Here is a 17279-nt window from a genome sequence, read left to right on the forward strand (position 1 = left end):
AATACCAAGTACACAAGTACGGACTTGTGTACTTGGGAGTTTGGACCTGGGAGACTCCTAAGGACGGGAGGACGCAGCTTACTTGATGACAACCCTGACTTTTTTCGTTTTCATTTAAAATAAAAAAATGATATGATGTATATTGTATATATTGTCATTCACGTGCACTAACTCACACACCGATGGCAGCTCGCGACAACGCAAAGTGCTAGCTTAACAATAGGGAGTAATAAGGCAGCTGCAGTAACTGGGAGGCCACATATTAACAGAAGCAGCAACTTCAGGTGCACAGCGGGGGAGTTTTTCAGCGCCCTAAACGTGACACAAAACATTAAGTAACAATAACTTATAACAACAGTAACAATAACCAAAAATGTACACGAGGTGGAGGCTCCAATGTCAACGCACACAATAATAATTTGGGCATATTTAACTGTTGATTGTGGAGCAACAGCATTTAGGGACAACACATGAAAAAAGTCAATCAATCCAACCATTATTTAACCCTCATTTATTTATCATAGATTGAGGGTACTCACCTTCTTGGATTGTAATACAATATGCATTGTACACTGTTGCACACTCGTGAACCTTAATGACAAGTTAATGATTACCTCATGTAACCTGTGTCGAAGAAAAGCTCAAGCCTGTATAATGTTCCCTCTGGCTTACTGGCGTATAAAATTCATGTGCCAACAGGCAGAATTGTATTCATGCTCACCAGCAGACTGTAATCATCGTGCAGCGTCAGCATTTCCTGTGCTTTGGATATGTCCTGTATTGGCAGAATCTCAGCATATAGCAACACAACACATTATCGTCATTTAGAGCCTTCTTATACACAGTCTTTTGGTTAGAGCACAATAAGGAATAGCAGTGTGTGTGAGGTGACTGAGTGGCACTCCTGCGGCACATAAAGTGTCTGTGACATGCATGTGAGGTGCAGCTTAAATGCTGCTTCTCTGAGTTTTTGGCATGAGATACAATAACAGAGCGGCTATGCCAGGCATTTCAACACTGACATCTGACTGGAGCAGCTGTCGTAGAACAAACAGGCCAGCTCTCTGGTTTCTCCGTGTCTTTTAAATGCATCACACTGTCATTAGCATTTGAATGACAAAAAAACCCCAAAAGACTAAAACTTTTATGATCTGCTTTGCATAATAAAGAAAACGTGGGTTCTATTGATCCGTCATAGAAATGTGTCAGGTGATACGTTTCCCGTAACCGGAAGCCTTGCATCACAAGGTGCTGAAGGACTTTGGCCACTAGAAATTGCTTTGTGTCTTGTGAGAGATGCTCCTAAACCACAAGTGACAGAGATGCACAGGTGACTTCAGCGTCTTCTCTTCAGGTATGGTGCTGAATATTCTTTTGATTTTTTTGCAGACAGAACAGCAGCGTAGTCTTATTCGCAATGGCAATATTGTAGCTATGTTCAGCTTTGTAGCTTATTTCTTACGATACATGAGTTTATAGAGTGTACATTTGAACATAGATTTCTTTGTTCAAAATGTAGATCTTGTAACTTTTTTTTCTTATTTTGAGAATATGGCATTTGAGCTACAATATAATCCTGATGATTGTAGAATAAGACACAGGCATACAGAGGAGCACATTTTGGTTTGCTGAGTGCAGGAGTTCATAAACATTAACAGAGTCATATGACTGTCAGTGTGACAATCTGTTGTATAATAATTAAAAGGAAGTCAAACCTCAGCTGTATTTCTAGTCAGAATGTCTTTTTTTACTCTAACTGTGACAATAAGTTCCTCTAATCATGTGATTTAAGTCATATACTTTCAGTGAATTAACACACTGAAAGTGCGATTTAATTAAGGTTATTTAATATTACTGCAACATTTGCTTATTTTAGCTGCTGTTAGAGGGACTGCGATGGAGACATTTGGCCTCAGGAGGACCCAGTCCCTGAGGAGTCTTTCTGGGGTTCAGGAGAGGTCATGGGTCATGCCAGCTCCCACCCGCTGGGACAGGAAGTCTGTGTCTCAGCTGGTACATCAGTAAGTTCTGCACAATATACTGTATGTGCACATACAGCATTAAATCAAACACATTGGTAGCTTGCCAGTATATTCTTCTTCTGGCAGCCCATAAGAAAATGAAAATTGAGTGCATTGCTCAAGGGCACGTAGACAGTTTCATTCACTTTTGCTGCTCACGAATTTGCAGCTAATTCTTGGATACAAATAAAAAGAGTTGTTTGAAAATTTGTCAATTCCTTTTTGCCAAACAGTTACCAAAGCTGTGCTGACCTGAGGGGTATCGAAAAACAGGAGCATAAACTTCCGGTAATACATCGTTTTATTTTCTTATTTTCATCATGAGTAATAAAATGTGACAACCAATACAGCAACGGCGCTGCCCAAAAAACACGCATACAATTCAATTGCTGCTTTCAGGTGTCAGAAAGCTGTGTGGACGGTCGATGGAGGCAGCCGGAGGGCGGCGAGAACGTGGCCCTCTGGGGATCCGGAGGAAGCTCCAATTTGTCCAGGAGTCGCTCCATGGACTTCCTCCCTCAGAGGGAGCCGTCGGGCACCAGAGCTCTGTGTGCCCTGTTTGAGTCCAAGGCCACCCTGCAGCAAGGCTTCGACAGCAGCCCTCGGCTCAACTCAGCCTCTGCTGCTGGCAGTAACACAGTGAGAGACTGCCCTCTGCTGGATTGGAGAAGTCACAAGGAAACAACCATTCAGGTGTGAGAGTTTAGAACATGTATACTTCTTAGAGCAGGTTTCACTACATTGACTGTGCGCAGTGACGTCGTCCTTGATTCTTTGTACCCTAGAGTCCAGTTAACAGTTCATTTAGCTCATAGATGCAGACATTGAAAGTAAACAACTAGATATTTAACACAACACCTTCACCTCGTGACAGAAACACAAGCTCCCATGGAAGCTGTGGCCAATCTGGCGTCGCACATGTTTTTCAAGGAATACATTTGGGAAATCACCCTCTTGCTAAGAGTGAAATGTGACAACAGATATCACTCTCATGTCTGTTCACTAAATATGAAGCTAGAGCCTGAAGGCGGTTAGCTTAGCTTAGCATAAGGCAGGGGGTAACGTAGAATGGCACTGTCCAAATGTAACAAAACCAACCTTCCAGCACCTGTAAAGCTCACTAAATAATATAATCTATCTCATTCATTTAACCTGTATAAATATATGAAATGTACAATAAACTGTGTTTTTTTGGAGAGTTGGGTGCTTTAGTTTAGTGGGTACTGGCTGTCAGATTTTGAAAAACCTTGGACATATATAATGGGTATCAATGTTCTCATCCAACTCTTGGAAAGAAAGTGAATAAAGGTATATCTCTAAATGTCAAACTATTTATAAACACAAAAACTGTGTTGTAACCGTCTTCACCACACTATATGTTGTTTATCCACAGAGAGCCGCCCAGGTGGAAGGCAGAAAGGCCATGAATGGACTCCCAGAGTCTTCAGCCACAGCATCCAGATACTCACAAGGTGAGCAGTGGTGCTTGTTGTCATGTTTATCGTCACTGAGATTTGATAGGGGCAGATGGGGTTTGGTGCCCGGGCCCCCCCCAAAGGCATTAGATCACTGTTGTATTTTGGTACCACGGTTCACAATCACTCTAAAGGACTTTTGAAACCTTTTGGAAAACTAAGACCACCATCTCTGACCTTTGAGGAAGTCAGTGTTCTTGCTGGGTCTTTGAAATATGTATGTAGACTGAGACATTTATCCGTCTGTGCCAAAAACAGTGCTTGAGCATCCCCACAGATCAAGTATCTCATATTAATCTAGATTTAGTTACCAGAGTAAAAATGCCTCGGGTATTTAAAGTGTCACCATGCGCATCCTGACGTGGGTAAACACTGACCTCTGTGTTCTTTGGCCCTGTGAGTTGCAGGGAAACATCTAAATAAAGAAAGGGGTCTTGCGGTGTAAATGCATAACTATGCGTTTGGCTTACATGCTTAAGATAGGAGTGAGGCTGTTGCTGATGGCTCGGACCATGACGCAGACCTTGGCCCTCTGAGCCATGCCTCTCTGTGTCCTGGAACTGATACCACGCCAGCATATTGTGCTTGACACTTTGACCCTGAGATATACGCGGTGTGAATAAGACACAGAGAGGAATGTGAGTCGACAGAGGCTGACCGACATAAATCTTAATGTATTTTCCTTAACACCGGTGTAAATATGTAAAGAACTTCAGCTATGAATTGGCCAACCACTAGATAATCATCCTAAGGTCTACCAGCATTATGTAGCAGAACATAATGTGACACTACTAATATGAAATAGTCTCCTTTGTAGCATTATTCTTCTACCACTTTACCAAAATACCTTACGTATGTCTTTTCTTTGAAATATGTTGCCCACCAAACACCCGCTCACACACATACTGCAGGTCCCACCCAGTGCCCGTTATAGTGGGTGACAATGTAGCTCTGGGAATGGGAGGTGGAGGGGTGCCTCAGTCTCTCAGTGACTAACAGGGGTGATTGACTCAGCCGAGTAGCAGCAGCCGCCAGCCCACCCTCCCAAAATAGCCACAGTCTTCCACTAGGGCAGTGGGATCTGATAAAAATCAGCTGTCACCGAGGCCACAGGACTAGAAAGAGTTCAGTCACAGTGAGAGAGAGGAGACAGGCTGTATCGCACATCACAGGGGCCTTAAGTTATCCAGCTCAGCGGACATATACAGGGAAGGGACAGAGAACGACGCTGGATGGTATTTTAGTGAGTATCATGAGTTTTAACTTGGAGGAAACTGAGGCGAATGCGTAGCCAGTTTAAAATGTGCTGTATAATAATGACTGAGTACGCTGCTTTGTTCTGTTTCATGAATCTGTCTGATTGACATGTAAGATAAGCAAATTGACATGGAGTTTAGTGGATGCTCTTTGAGTTTATTACAGTATAACAATATTCAAAATATTACATTTAATTTGTCGATGTTAAGTCACTGAGAAACCAATACTTTAATTTAAAGGATTACCGATTAAAAGCTTAGATGTTTTTTTTCTTTTTCTGATTTTGAACAAAGAAAAAAAAAGAAACTATGATGATCTAAATGCTTTCCATTTTCCTCATATTTATACCTTTTTCTTTATGAGTGATAAACAAGGTCCCAAATTGGAGTGTGACTACATTGCTGGCATCTTCATTAAGTCTTAAGTGGCTATCACTTTTCAGCCCTTTATTCATAGAAATGTCTGGAAATGCCTTTTGGCATGCTGGTTTTCATTACAGTCTGTGAATGTGGCGGCAATCGCCAACAGCTGACGGTGGTGAAGGTGGTGGTAGTGAAGAACAAATACCAACTGCATTTCACCATCATTTGTACAGCTGCCAGTGGCCCAAAACGCCCCCACATTACTGTGCCGCTAATAGCTCCTCTTCATTCCTGGAGAACAAACCCAGATCAAAGAGATGTCAGCAGAAATCTCTGTCAAAGGGTGGGAATCACTGAGGGAAGGTATCAAAGGCCAAGGAAGCTTTGAGTCACTTTTGATTTGGTAACTACTGGATTTTACACATCCGTTTTTCCCCCCTGCTATTGATACGTGTGTATGGTGATAAGTGATGAAGTTGACCGCTCAGTTGAGTGGGTGAGGACTTCCACAGGACACGCATGGCACGCGGTTGTCTCATTCAGTCTGCTCACCCATCTATGAAAATAGTTTAAGTCCGGACTCGTGAGAGGCGCCAGCTTGCTGGTCCATCCTTTTGTCCTGCGAGGGCTTAGTGTGTGAAAAGGGGAGGTGTGTTCAAATCTGGCCAGCCGGATGGCCTGTGCAGCACTCTGGGCTGTCGACCTTTGGCCGTATTGTTCACATTGCTGTTGTTGTTGTTGTTGTTGAAATGCGTTCTGAATTTGACACATCTACCATGTACTTTACTCAAACCGTGATCCGTGTTGAGGAAATTGTCTTTTTTAAATCAATTAAAGAACGGTATAATTGCAGAGTAAACCAACCAGGTGATCTAACGCACACCAAGCTGAGATCATTTCTACATTTTTTTACGGGGTCAGGCAGGCGCATTCCTTTTGGTCAGTTGTTGATGGTTTGATGGCAGAGAGCTCACACAAACAATGTGCAAACAATCTGTGTCACTCCAGCTGAGCTAGCAGTTGCTGTTTCTTTTTTTTCCTTCTCAGGTGTCATGGTCAGTCCATGGCATGCAGTTTGGTGATGGTCCCACAGCAGCAGGCAGGCTGTGTGGGCCTGTTTGTCCTGTCAGCTACTGGGATCAAAGCCTTTGTAAACTCACTTGTTTGTTACAATGTTTGCCTTAAGCACCACAAATCATATGTTGGTTCATTTGAATAATTAAGTCCCACAAGCTACTCAGAATCCCTGTTAGGATGCCATATACCGCAGGCCTTGTGGATGGAATAGTTTCCACAAGTTAAGCGGGAGCTGCAACAGCGATAAGAAAGATTCCTACGTCACTAAAAATATACACACAGTGTTATCATTAACTTGTTGCTCGCACTGGTCGCACTCCACACTTATTTCGGGACACTGAAAAGGAGTCCTATTTTTCCAAGTGTGTCAACAAATCTAAACTAGCGAAAGAGGCGGCATTAAAAGGTTATTTTACTTTACTGTTACTGAGCAAATTCTAAAAAATTTAGATATTTTAGGTATATTTATTGGATTTATTTTGTCTTTTCTATTGCAGATGACAAATATAGTCCATCACTGACTAAGGGGGGCACGCCAACAAGACAAAGCAGAGACAAGATATCTACTTCCTCCTCGGTGAGAGACAGATCAGCCTTCTATCTGTCAAGAGCAGCAGCTATCGACTCCACAGGAGGCGCAACACAGCCAGTGAGTTCCTAAAATGCCTCTCATTCCTCCCTAAACACTGAGGTCAAGGGCTTCAATAGATAATAACCACAATGCTCTTTCTCAATGGGAGCGACTCAATATTTTATAAGAAAGCTATTGCATACTTGTATATACATGTATAGCACACGTGCAGCACGGTCATAATATATACTTTTACAGAAAAGAATGTAAAGTACTCATGATACCAACTGATCTAAACCACACTTTATTTTTCTGTTGTTCTACAGGAATTCGTCAGTACTCCAGGAACGAGAGCTAAAAACAGTAAGGTACTGTATAGTTCATTTAGCATCCTTTACTACAGTGTGTGGGTTCTGTTATTAATATGTTTGCTTTGTAACTGACGGTTATTTTGCTTGTTTGACCAAGGACATAATTAACCTTTGACATACATTCAAGAAGTCAAGAAGCAACATAACAGCACCGTTTAATGACATTAGATAAAATACCTTAACAACAACTTAACTGCTCTACGTTCTGTACCATATTCCTTTCCCATGGCATTACAATCAACATACAATGACTAGTAATGTATTTTACAGTAATGTATATCATCCAGAGCTGACCACCATTATTATTGTAGATTTCCTTAAAACTAGAAAATTGGAAATTTCAATGGGCTCCACCAAAATGTGTGAACAAATTAAATCTAAATTATTAAGAGTGAAAAAAATTAGTACCATATTTGGACGGTGACACATTTTGTATTGTATTTGACTTTTCATAACACAGAATCTAAAATAAAACTTTTACGTTTAAGTGCTGAGGGTGGTCACATCTATTTTGCGTCAAAGGACTTTTTCAACAGTAAAGCAGAACAATTACAGAGCTTCAATTCTTACACTATTCACACAATATGAACACCGTTGAATTATTTAATCATTTAATCACAAAATGAATTTGTCAACATCTGTTTTATCTTGTAAGATCAAGTTTTTACTCAGTTCATCTCACTTCAATCATTTTTATTGCAGCAAAATAAGTTCAAGCAGACGGACTGACAAACAGTAACTGTAGTAAATATTGCATCATGCACCTGACAAACTGAACTGTTTGTATTACAGTCTACTCTACACAGTCCAATCCTAATGAATCCACCAGAAGAAAACTCAGCACCATCTAGTGGACTGAAAAAGCTATTTTACCAAATGCAGTTCACCTTTCTGATAAAATCTAAAATTAAAAATAATTTACCCTGGTTCAATGAAAATCTGTGGAAGCTGATGAAGACTAGAGATGCTGCACTAAGAAAGGCAATTAGAACTAGAAGAGACACTGACATGCTGATCTATAAAGGTCTAAGGAACAAAGTTACCCAGGAGCTAAGATTGGCTAAATCTCGCTTTTATCTCAATATTTTGAATGAGGCAAAAGGCAACAGCAAAATGATCTGGAAAAAAATCGATAATCTCACAAGGAGGGACCCAAGATTTTTAGGAGATTTTAAACTCAAAGTACAAGGTGAATTAATTGATGATCATCCTGCGGTTGCTTCTGTTTTTAATAATTTTTTTCTGGATTCTGTATATGAGCTAGGAAAAAAGTTAATCCAACTTAAAAAGTATTTTAAAAGCGGCACTACACTGCACACAAATCTTGTGGTCTTTCTGACTTGATTTTATTGAGAAACACAAATTTTTGATGTGCTATTAGTGTGTAGCGTTGTATTGGGTGTCTTGTATGTTCTTTATGGTCTTTATGTTCAACTATGAAGTTCCCGTCAGCTCTATGGAGCGTTTCAGCATCTTTCAACTCATTATTTTGGTTTTGCGACCACAACTTTACTATTTTGGTCAGGTCGCGCTGCCCTCATCAGTGTCGTTTTCGTCCACAGCAGGCAGCTGATTCCAGAAAAAATAAACACTGTACCCTACCTGCTCAGCACCAAAGAGACAAAATTAGCAACCAGCTGGAGAACATTGTGGAGCATAGACTGGCTAAAGATCCAGATATTTCCCTCAGGAGTTGAGACCAAAAACAGAGATAAAACGAGAATGAATATTCAACTTACATTGATCAGATTACTATACTTCAAATGAGTGATCATTTTTGCTCCATCTCTGCTGGATGTACAACTGTTGGCCTACAAGATTCCCATTAAAATGGTGAAAATATGTCATTTTTGTGTATGCAGCATGTTTCCACTGCCCCCATGTGGCCAAAAACATTAAGTTAATTCTGATTTAATGCAATTCAATTTAATTTATTCGTTTAGCCCCAAATCACAAATTCCAAATTTGCCTCAGAGGGCTTTACAATCTGTACGGCATATGATATCCTCTGTCCTTGGACCCTCGCAGCGAAAAGAAAAACCTCCCCAGAGAAGAACCCTTTGCAGATTTGTATTTCCAAAGGAAGAAATTTAGAAATTAATGTAACTTGGTGCATTTGGAGTAAAGACTAGGTGTCTGTTTGATGTCTGCTTACTAACAGCTATGAAGTGTTTTGTTAACCCTGGTGTGACAGTGGATGGTTTGCTAACATCAAGCGAGCATAAACAAAGGTAAAGTATGGCTTTATTTACTAAAATGCATGCCATTCTAATATTTGCACCTTAACTAAAGCTGCTTTTGATTACTGAAACCTGACAATATTACTCCCATCTGTCTTTCATTTAAAGATGGCTGAAGCAGGCAAGAAAATCACAGTTTCACAGTCATCTCATGATGAAGATGACCTGCCTCTCCCCCCACCCCCTCCCGTACCACCCAGACCCCTTGACTATGAAGGGCCTTCAGCAATAAGTAGCCTCCCTCTGCCTCCACCTAAAGAAACCTTTTCCACATTTTACCAGCAACGGAATAAGAGTGAGCTAAAGAGGCTCTTTAAACACATCCACCCAGGCCTCAGGGCAAGTCTCGATGATGCAGTGGACGATGAGATAATGAAGGCAGTGCAGCCAGAAAATACTCAAGCAGCGGATGCAGCTTATCAAGGTGAAGTGCAGTCCATGAGATGGTTCTTTGAGAACTGGACTCTGGACAATATTGGGGATCCTCATGCAACCAAGAAGCTGCTGGATGATGAGGAGTTAAAAGGTGGAAACGTCAGGGGTACCTCCTCTATGTTTGAGCACATTGACAGCACCCAACACATGTCTGCTAAAAGACAGAATTCTGTCAGAGGGGATGTGAGAACGTCAACATGGCTGTTTGAGACCCAGCCCTTAGATTCTCTAAATGAATCAAAAAGAGAAGAGGGTGAGCTGGTCGAAGCAGTGCTGAAAGAACCTATCCAGCCAGGAGATGTAACAGGGGCTCGGCTGCTTTTTGAGTCTAAACCATTGAGTGACTTTGGACGCTGCAACTCCATAGAAGACCACAGCTTCCTCAAACTGAGATCTGAGCTTCAGGAGCAGAAAGGAGATGTCCAGAAGACTTTAAAACTCTTCCAGGCAGACCCTTGCTGTGCCATCAGAGACAACAGTGGCAATATCCATGAGATTAAATCCATCTGCAGGGAAGAGATCAACAGCAGCAACATCAGCACTGCCCGTTGGCTTTTTGAAACCCAGCCTTTGGATCTGATTAATAAGGGAACTGATGGGGTAAAAATAATCCGGGGTATATCTCTGGAAGAGGCTCACAGAGGAGGAGTTGACCAAAAGAGGTGGATGTTTGAAACTCAGTCATTTGACACAATACAAGAAGTCGTCGGAGTGGACAAGTTTGAAGGAACGGTGGCTGATTGCACTGGAGAGGCCGACGTTGTGAACAAGAGGAAGCTCTTTGAGATGCAACCCTTGGCAGCACTAAAAGGAGACTCCGCAGAGCAGTCTTTGGAAAAGGAAGAAATTATTGCGGGAGATGTCAAGACTTCTCTGTGGCTGTTTGAAACTCAACCCATGGAGACCCTTAATGATAACTATGAAGTTGGGCATTTGAAGAAAGTTACCCTTTCAGCTGACGAACAAGGAGAAGTAAAAGGCAAAAAAAAAATATTTGAGAGCTGCAGTATTCAAAAGACCACCTCATTCAAAGAACAAGAGATTGAAAAGGGCGACGTTAAAGGATTCAAACATCTTTTTGAAACAATTCCACTGAGCAAAATCGCTCAGTCTGATGAAGAGTTTATTGAGGTGGAAAAAGCGATTGCAGCAGGAAACGTAAAAGGCACCAAAGCAATGTTTGAGACAACTCCTTTATATGCAATAAAGGACAGCTCTGGAAACCTCCATACAGTTACAACAGTCAGCCGAGAAGAATTAATTAAAGGAAAGGTCCAAAACTATAAGTGGATGTTTGAAACAAAGCCTTTAGACGAGCTTGCAGAAAGAAAAGCAAATGTTGAGGTGATCAAAGGCATCACCAGAGAGGAGGATACAATGGGCGATGTCAAGATGGCGAAGTGGCTTTTTGAAACCCAGACAATAGATGGGATCCACTCCAAGTTCAACCAGACGGAGCAGGATGCTTCTGTAGAAGACGAGCATCGTAAAGGTGACGTCAACAACTGTAAATGGTTATTTGAGACACAACCTATGAACATTTTGTATGACAAATCAGAAAACATCAATGATAAAGAAGCCATTGACAATACCAATGTCAAGTCCATTACTTGGCTTTTCGAATCACAGCCTCTAGACACCATCAAAGATGGCGAAGAGTACAATCTGAAGCTATGCAACACCATACAGGATTCTGTCAAATCGGAGGTTGGTGTTCAAACAGTCAAACATGTTTTTGAAACTGAAACCTTGAATAGAGTAAGAAATGATGCAAACTCTGAACACAATGTGAGATGTGTCAGCCAGGTCAACTTTCAGTCTGGAGATGTCTCACGAGTCAAAGAACTTTTCGAATCCCACTCTCTCGATGAAATAGGATCAGAAATGGTGACATCTGATGAACAGAACCAAGACGAACACCTTGTAAAAGGTTCCGTACATAAATGTACCTGGATGTTTGAGAACTGTCCCATGAACCAGATGAATAAGGACATTGAGGGTGCAAACATTCAGAGAGTCAGTGGTGAAGAAGGTGGTGATGTACAGAACAAAAAGTTTATATTCGAAACTTCCTCACTGGACAAAATCCAGGACCAGCCCCTTGAACAGAAGTCAGACTCCGTTGAGGAGCCTGTGGGCAGCGTTGACGTTAAGTCGAGCACAATGATGTTTGAGTCCCTGCCACTGTATGCCATCAGAGATAAAGAGGGAGAGTTTCATGAAGTTACAACTGTGAAAAAAGAGGAGGTAATGAGTGGTGATGTCCGAGGAGCAAGGTGGATGTTTGAGACAAAACCCCTTGACGCCATCAACGCAGACAAGGAAGTTTACGTCATCAGAGCTGTAACCCAGGAAGATGTCAAGAAAGGAGATGTGAAATCAGCCAGATGGAAGTTTGAAACACAACCTTTGGACTCCCTTACCAGCCGAGATGAGCCCTGTGTCCGGGTCATTGAAGACTTGGGAAGCAGTAATGTGCAACTCAACAAACAGATATTTGAATCCGAGCAGTCATGCCAGAAATTCATGCGAATGGTTAGTGTCACCGACGTCCAGCATGGCGACGTCAGGACCTCCACCTGGCTCTTTGAGAATCAAACCATTGACAGTCTGAAAGGGGAACCTCAAGAGCAAGGTCCAATAAAAACGATGGTCCACAGAGAAGACAGCCAGAAAGGAGATGTGAAACGCTGCACTTGGCTGTTTGAATCACAGCAACTTGACAAAATCAAGGAGCCTGAGGATACCTCAGTACAAGGTTCTGAGGAGGAAATACCAAAAGCTGATGTGAAGTGCACTACCTGGCTCTTTGAGACCACTCCACTAGACAAAATCACTGCCAACAGTGTTGCTGACACCCTGTCCTATCTGTATCAAATGACTTTCGTTCACTCAAGCGGCATCATTATAGAAGCAAATGAGAGCAGGAATGTTATGATGGCAAAATATCTGCTGGAAGTCAATGAAGGTGTGCAAATACAGAAAGAAGAAGTTGTTGGGGGTAACATCAGGAATATCATGTTACAACTCTTACTCAAACCAACCCTAAAGCCCCAAGTTAGTATTCTTAGAGAAGTGGAGAAGGGCAAAATGAATACCACAGTAGTAGAAATTCCAGTCTACGAATCAGCCACAATTATCAACCTAGAAAGGGATCAAAGAATACAAAACATAGTCCAGAGGATCGAGGAGTTGCTTGTCCAAGATAAGGATTTCAAAAAAGGAATCATAATGCAAGAGACTGCGGGGGGGCAAGCAGAGATGTCAGTATATTCACTCATCTGCGATTCTGAAACCAAAACCGAGGGTCACGTTATAGAGAGGGGAGACATAAAGTCTACGATTGGAAATCTGTTGGCAACTGCCAATAGTCAGAAGACTGCAGCGTCATGTAGAGTGGATGAAAACGAAAAGGGAAATGTGAATCTGTACAAAAGTTGCATTGAGAAAGGAGACTTGCACTATCTGAAAAGTCTTCATACTGACGCAACAGCAGATGAAGTTGATCACAGCCTTCTGGCTGAGGGGTACATTGAAGTCGTTCATGGAGATGTGAAGGAAGCAAAGAGAAGTCTCTGTCTGCAAAAAGAGCAGGTAGAGCGAACCATTTCTGATGTTTTGCCAGGCGATGTAAAGAACACCAAAAAAGTTTTTGCGTCAGAGTGCTCTCTCTGTGTTGAGAACTGCGCTGCAAAGGAAGAAATAATCCCTGGGGATATCTTATCAGCAAAGCAACAACTTGCAGTGCTTCAACCTGTTGTGGTGGAAAAAGAGGAAATTGTGGCTGGGGACATCAAGGCAACACTGCAGTCATTAGAACGCGCAAAGCAACAGAGCATGTGTGTGGAACGGGAGATCATTAAACCTGGAACTATCTATGACATGGACTTGTCAGGCCCTGAAATAGAAGGAAACCAAGCACAAAAAGAGGTCATCATTTCTGGAGATGTGAAAGGAGCTAAAAAGTCCCTTGAAATGGCCAAGCAGCAAAGCATGCTTCTGGAGCGCGAAGTTGTTGTTCCTGGAAAAATATACAACCTGAATGTCACAGCACAAGAAGAAAGCTCTTCCGAAGTGATGCAATCTACATGTTCGTCTTCCTCCAGATGCCAGCAAATCAAGACTTATCCAAAGGTCAGTGATGCAGAGAAAGATCAGGGAAGCCATGTTTCCTTTGAGGCTTGTCAACAAAATGCAGTTATAGTCAGTAATTGTGCACCAGAATCACTGCCGCCTTTTGTAAGTTGTGAGTGTAATGGTCAGACAACAGAAGATGAGACAGAAGAAGTTATCAGAGGAGATGTGAAGGCATCTATTAGGTCTCTGCAAAGTGCAGCAACAGAGCAGAAGCTCCTAGATAAAGAAGATATTGTAAGAGGTAATGTCCAATTGGCTTTGCAATCTCTTGAGAAGTCTAGTGTAAATGTATCCAAAGGAGACTATAAAGCTGCAATGATATACAGGAATTCAGGGAAGGCTTGTTCAGGGAGGAGCAAGACTGTTCAGCAGCAGTGTGTTGTGGTCTCTATGCCTCCATCTGACACAGTGTTGTCTCCTTCAATTTCAGTAAGCTGTGAAGGACAACCATCCAATACAACACAGAATTCAACACCCAACCCTGTAGCAAATGGAATTTCTAAATCATCCAGCTCTGTGAGTGTCACTCCACCTCCACTCCCTCAAAAGATAAGTGAGAAACCTCAGGAGCAGAAGCCAGCTTTACCTCCAAAGCCACAATGGACAAAATCAGTAGTTGTAGAACAACCAAATATTTTAGCTGCTCCCGAAGTCACTTGCCACAATAAAGACAACATGCAAAGCGCAATGATTCCTCCAAAACAAAGCAAACCATTTCCTACGCCCTCTCCAGACAAACTACAAAGAACCATATCACATGGCAAAATCAGTAAAGAGACCCTTCATGAAACATCCCACCAAAACTGTACTGAAGCATCGCAAAACTTAAATCAAACAATTGAACGTCTACCAATGGACTCAAAGGCTCAGGAAACTAAGAAGAAAAAGAAAACACAGACAGGGAGCAAATCAGACTGCCAAGTAATGATGTCGAACAGCACTCTGGAGCAAGTGGAAATGGAGAGGAATGTAATACAGAAAATCAATGCAGCTGATGAGATACAAATGTGCATGAAGAATAATGCAGAAGATGGTAAATATGAAATGAACATGAGCTTGCAGGCTGCTCTACAGAACTTTGAAAGAAAGGAGAGTGAGACTCGAGACAAAAGAGCCACTTTGTTGTCCAAGAAGGTAAAAGTGCTAAATGATAATGTAAGTGACCATAAACAAACCAACAAAACCATTGCTCACCAACACAAATCTCCTCCCAAGAAGGAACTCAACACCGATGACGCACTGCAAACATCAAAGATCAAGAGATGCCATGAACAGCAAAATGACCTCAATGAAAAGCCACCCAAACTCGAGGATAAAGTTGTTTTAAGAGAGAAGAAATTAAAGGAGACAGATCATGAAAGATGGCAAAGGCTTTCTGTCCACAAGGAGGAGATCATGAAGGGAAATGAGAAAGCAGCTATGGAAATCTTTGAAAATCTGAGGAAACGAGAGGAACTCCAAGGAATCCTGTCCCAAGTGCAAGACATAGAGGGAGATGACAGCAGTATAGATGTTAGCTCCTTCAATACGTTGTATGAGACTGTCCCTGCTTGGATGGTTACACCAAGTGGAAATGCAAAGCAAAGTAAAATGGAGGAAAAGAAAGTTGAAGTAGAGACACATGATGATGATCTAGAAAGCATCTCGTCAGTTGAAACTGCATTTGAAGATCTGGAAAAGGCAAGCAAGGAAATAATGAATCTGAAGGAACAAACATTAGCAAAACTTCTTGACATTGAAGAGGCCATTAAAAAGGCTTTGTACTCCGTCTCCAATCTGAAATCAGAGGCTGACATCGCAGGGTTGTCAGGACTATTTGATGAATCTTTGAAATCTGAGCAAAACTTCCAACCTGCCAACAACATCAGGAAAATAAGTATTGTGTCAAGCAAGGCCAAATCGGGTCAAACCAAAGAAACAGTTTTGGATTCAAGTCCTTCTAAACAAGAAGTGCACAGAAAAGTCCACAACAAGCCACTCATCAGACAGTCCTCTTCACAGTCTTCTCCATCATTCATCTCCATTCACTCAGCTGCCAGAAAGTCTGTTGAACAACCAAAGTTACCCATGTCAACATTTAAACCAAAAACAGAGGGTAATTCTAAAAATTGCCATGATGCAAATGCCGATCTCAGACAGAAGTCTGCTGCTAATGAACCGTCAAAGAATGGTCACAGTCCTGCACAACGCAAGGTCAGCGTGATCGAAGTGAAAACGGCTCCGGAGCAACCCGCTGGAATAGTTGGCACAAAGACTGTCAGTGAAACATACGAAGAGACTGATGGCTTTGGCAATGTATTTGTTTCATCTGTGACTTCAACATTTGTCACCAAGCAGTCTGACAGTAAATCATCAGCACTGTTTGAAGTAGTCGGCAGTCCAGCCAGATATGAAGTCATGACATCGCCATTAATTCGAAGATCTGGTCGCCTTTTTGAAGATAAAGTGTCGAACCACACCAATGAGGACGGGACGGTGTTTGTAACATTTAGCCAACCAAAGGAAAAGCACTAAATAAGACATGCAGTGCATTTACCTGCCTTTTAGGAAAGCAGTTATTCCATTTGTGTATTTATTACAACATGTTTTTATGAGAAGGTTTTGTTAGTCATAAAATGTATCTTATTCAATCACTAAAATGTTGCATTTTAATGAAAATATTATTTGTCTTATGGATTTTATACTGTAACCACATGCTAAACTGTTAAGTTCTTGTATTAAACATATGCAGTTGATACTTTATGTTCTGTTGTGTACATTGTCAAATAAACAACAATTTAAAAGATTTGATTGTAAAAAGTGACTTTTTTTCTTCATACTGGTCTCTCATTATTTTTCCACAACTTTTAAAACCTAAAGTGAATTAGATATTGAAAGTTATATCAACAACCATTGATATTACACTACAGGAAGGTTAGCTTGCAGTCGTGGAATTTACTAAATGTTTACTCCTTATGCATATTCTCTAAATGATAGCAATCGAAATAGGTAAGTTTGCCAAAAGAAACAGTTTAGCACTTTTGGAAATTCACTTATTTGTTTTCTGTCGGAGAGTTAGAGGAGAAGACCACTCTCATATTTGTGTGCTAAATATAAGCCAGCGGCCAGCTAGCTTACCTAAAGACAATGACTGTAAACAAGGGGACACAGCTAGCTCAGTCCGATCATAACAAAATTCACCTATCAGCACCTTTTAAAATTCACTTATTAGCATGTTACCTCTCGTTTGTTTAAATAAGTGTAAAAAATGCTATTTGCTTTTTAATGTGGGGAAGGTGCCTTCATCAATCAGAATAATATGCCCTCTAACAATTCCACAATTCTCTTATTCAC

General features: G+C 41.4%; 1 protein-coding gene across 4 annotated transcripts; it reads left to right on the forward strand.

The window, feature by feature from the left end:
* Positions 1-4601: 4601 nt before the first annotated feature.
* xirp1 (xin actin binding repeat containing 1) lies at positions 4602-16714 on the forward strand. Of its 4 annotated transcripts, XM_079172805.1 has the most exons (5): positions 4602-4739; positions 6690-6841; positions 7090-7131; positions 9483-13943; positions 14377-14513. In XM_079172805.1, exons 4-5 carry the CDS (start codon positions 9483-9485, stop codon positions 14377-14379), a joined length of 4464 nt encoding a protein of 1487 aa, XP_079028931.1. In that variant the 5' UTR covers positions 4602-4739; positions 6690-6841; positions 7090-7131; the 3' UTR covers positions 14380-14513. The 4 variants fall into 4 exon arrangements, with proteins under 4 accessions (XP_079028931.1, XP_079028928.1, XP_079028929.1 ...); XM_079172802.1 differs by having other exon boundaries at positions 9483-16714; XM_079172803.1 differs by having other exon boundaries at positions 7090-7126; positions 9483-16714.
* Positions 16715-17279: the final 565 nt, after the last annotated feature.

The sequence above is a fragment of the Pholis gunnellus genome (assembly GCF_910591455.1).
Source record: "Pholis gunnellus genome assembly, chromosome: 14".
Taxonomy (NCBI): Eukaryota; Metazoa; Chordata; class Actinopteri; order Perciformes; family Pholidae; genus Pholis; species Pholis gunnellus.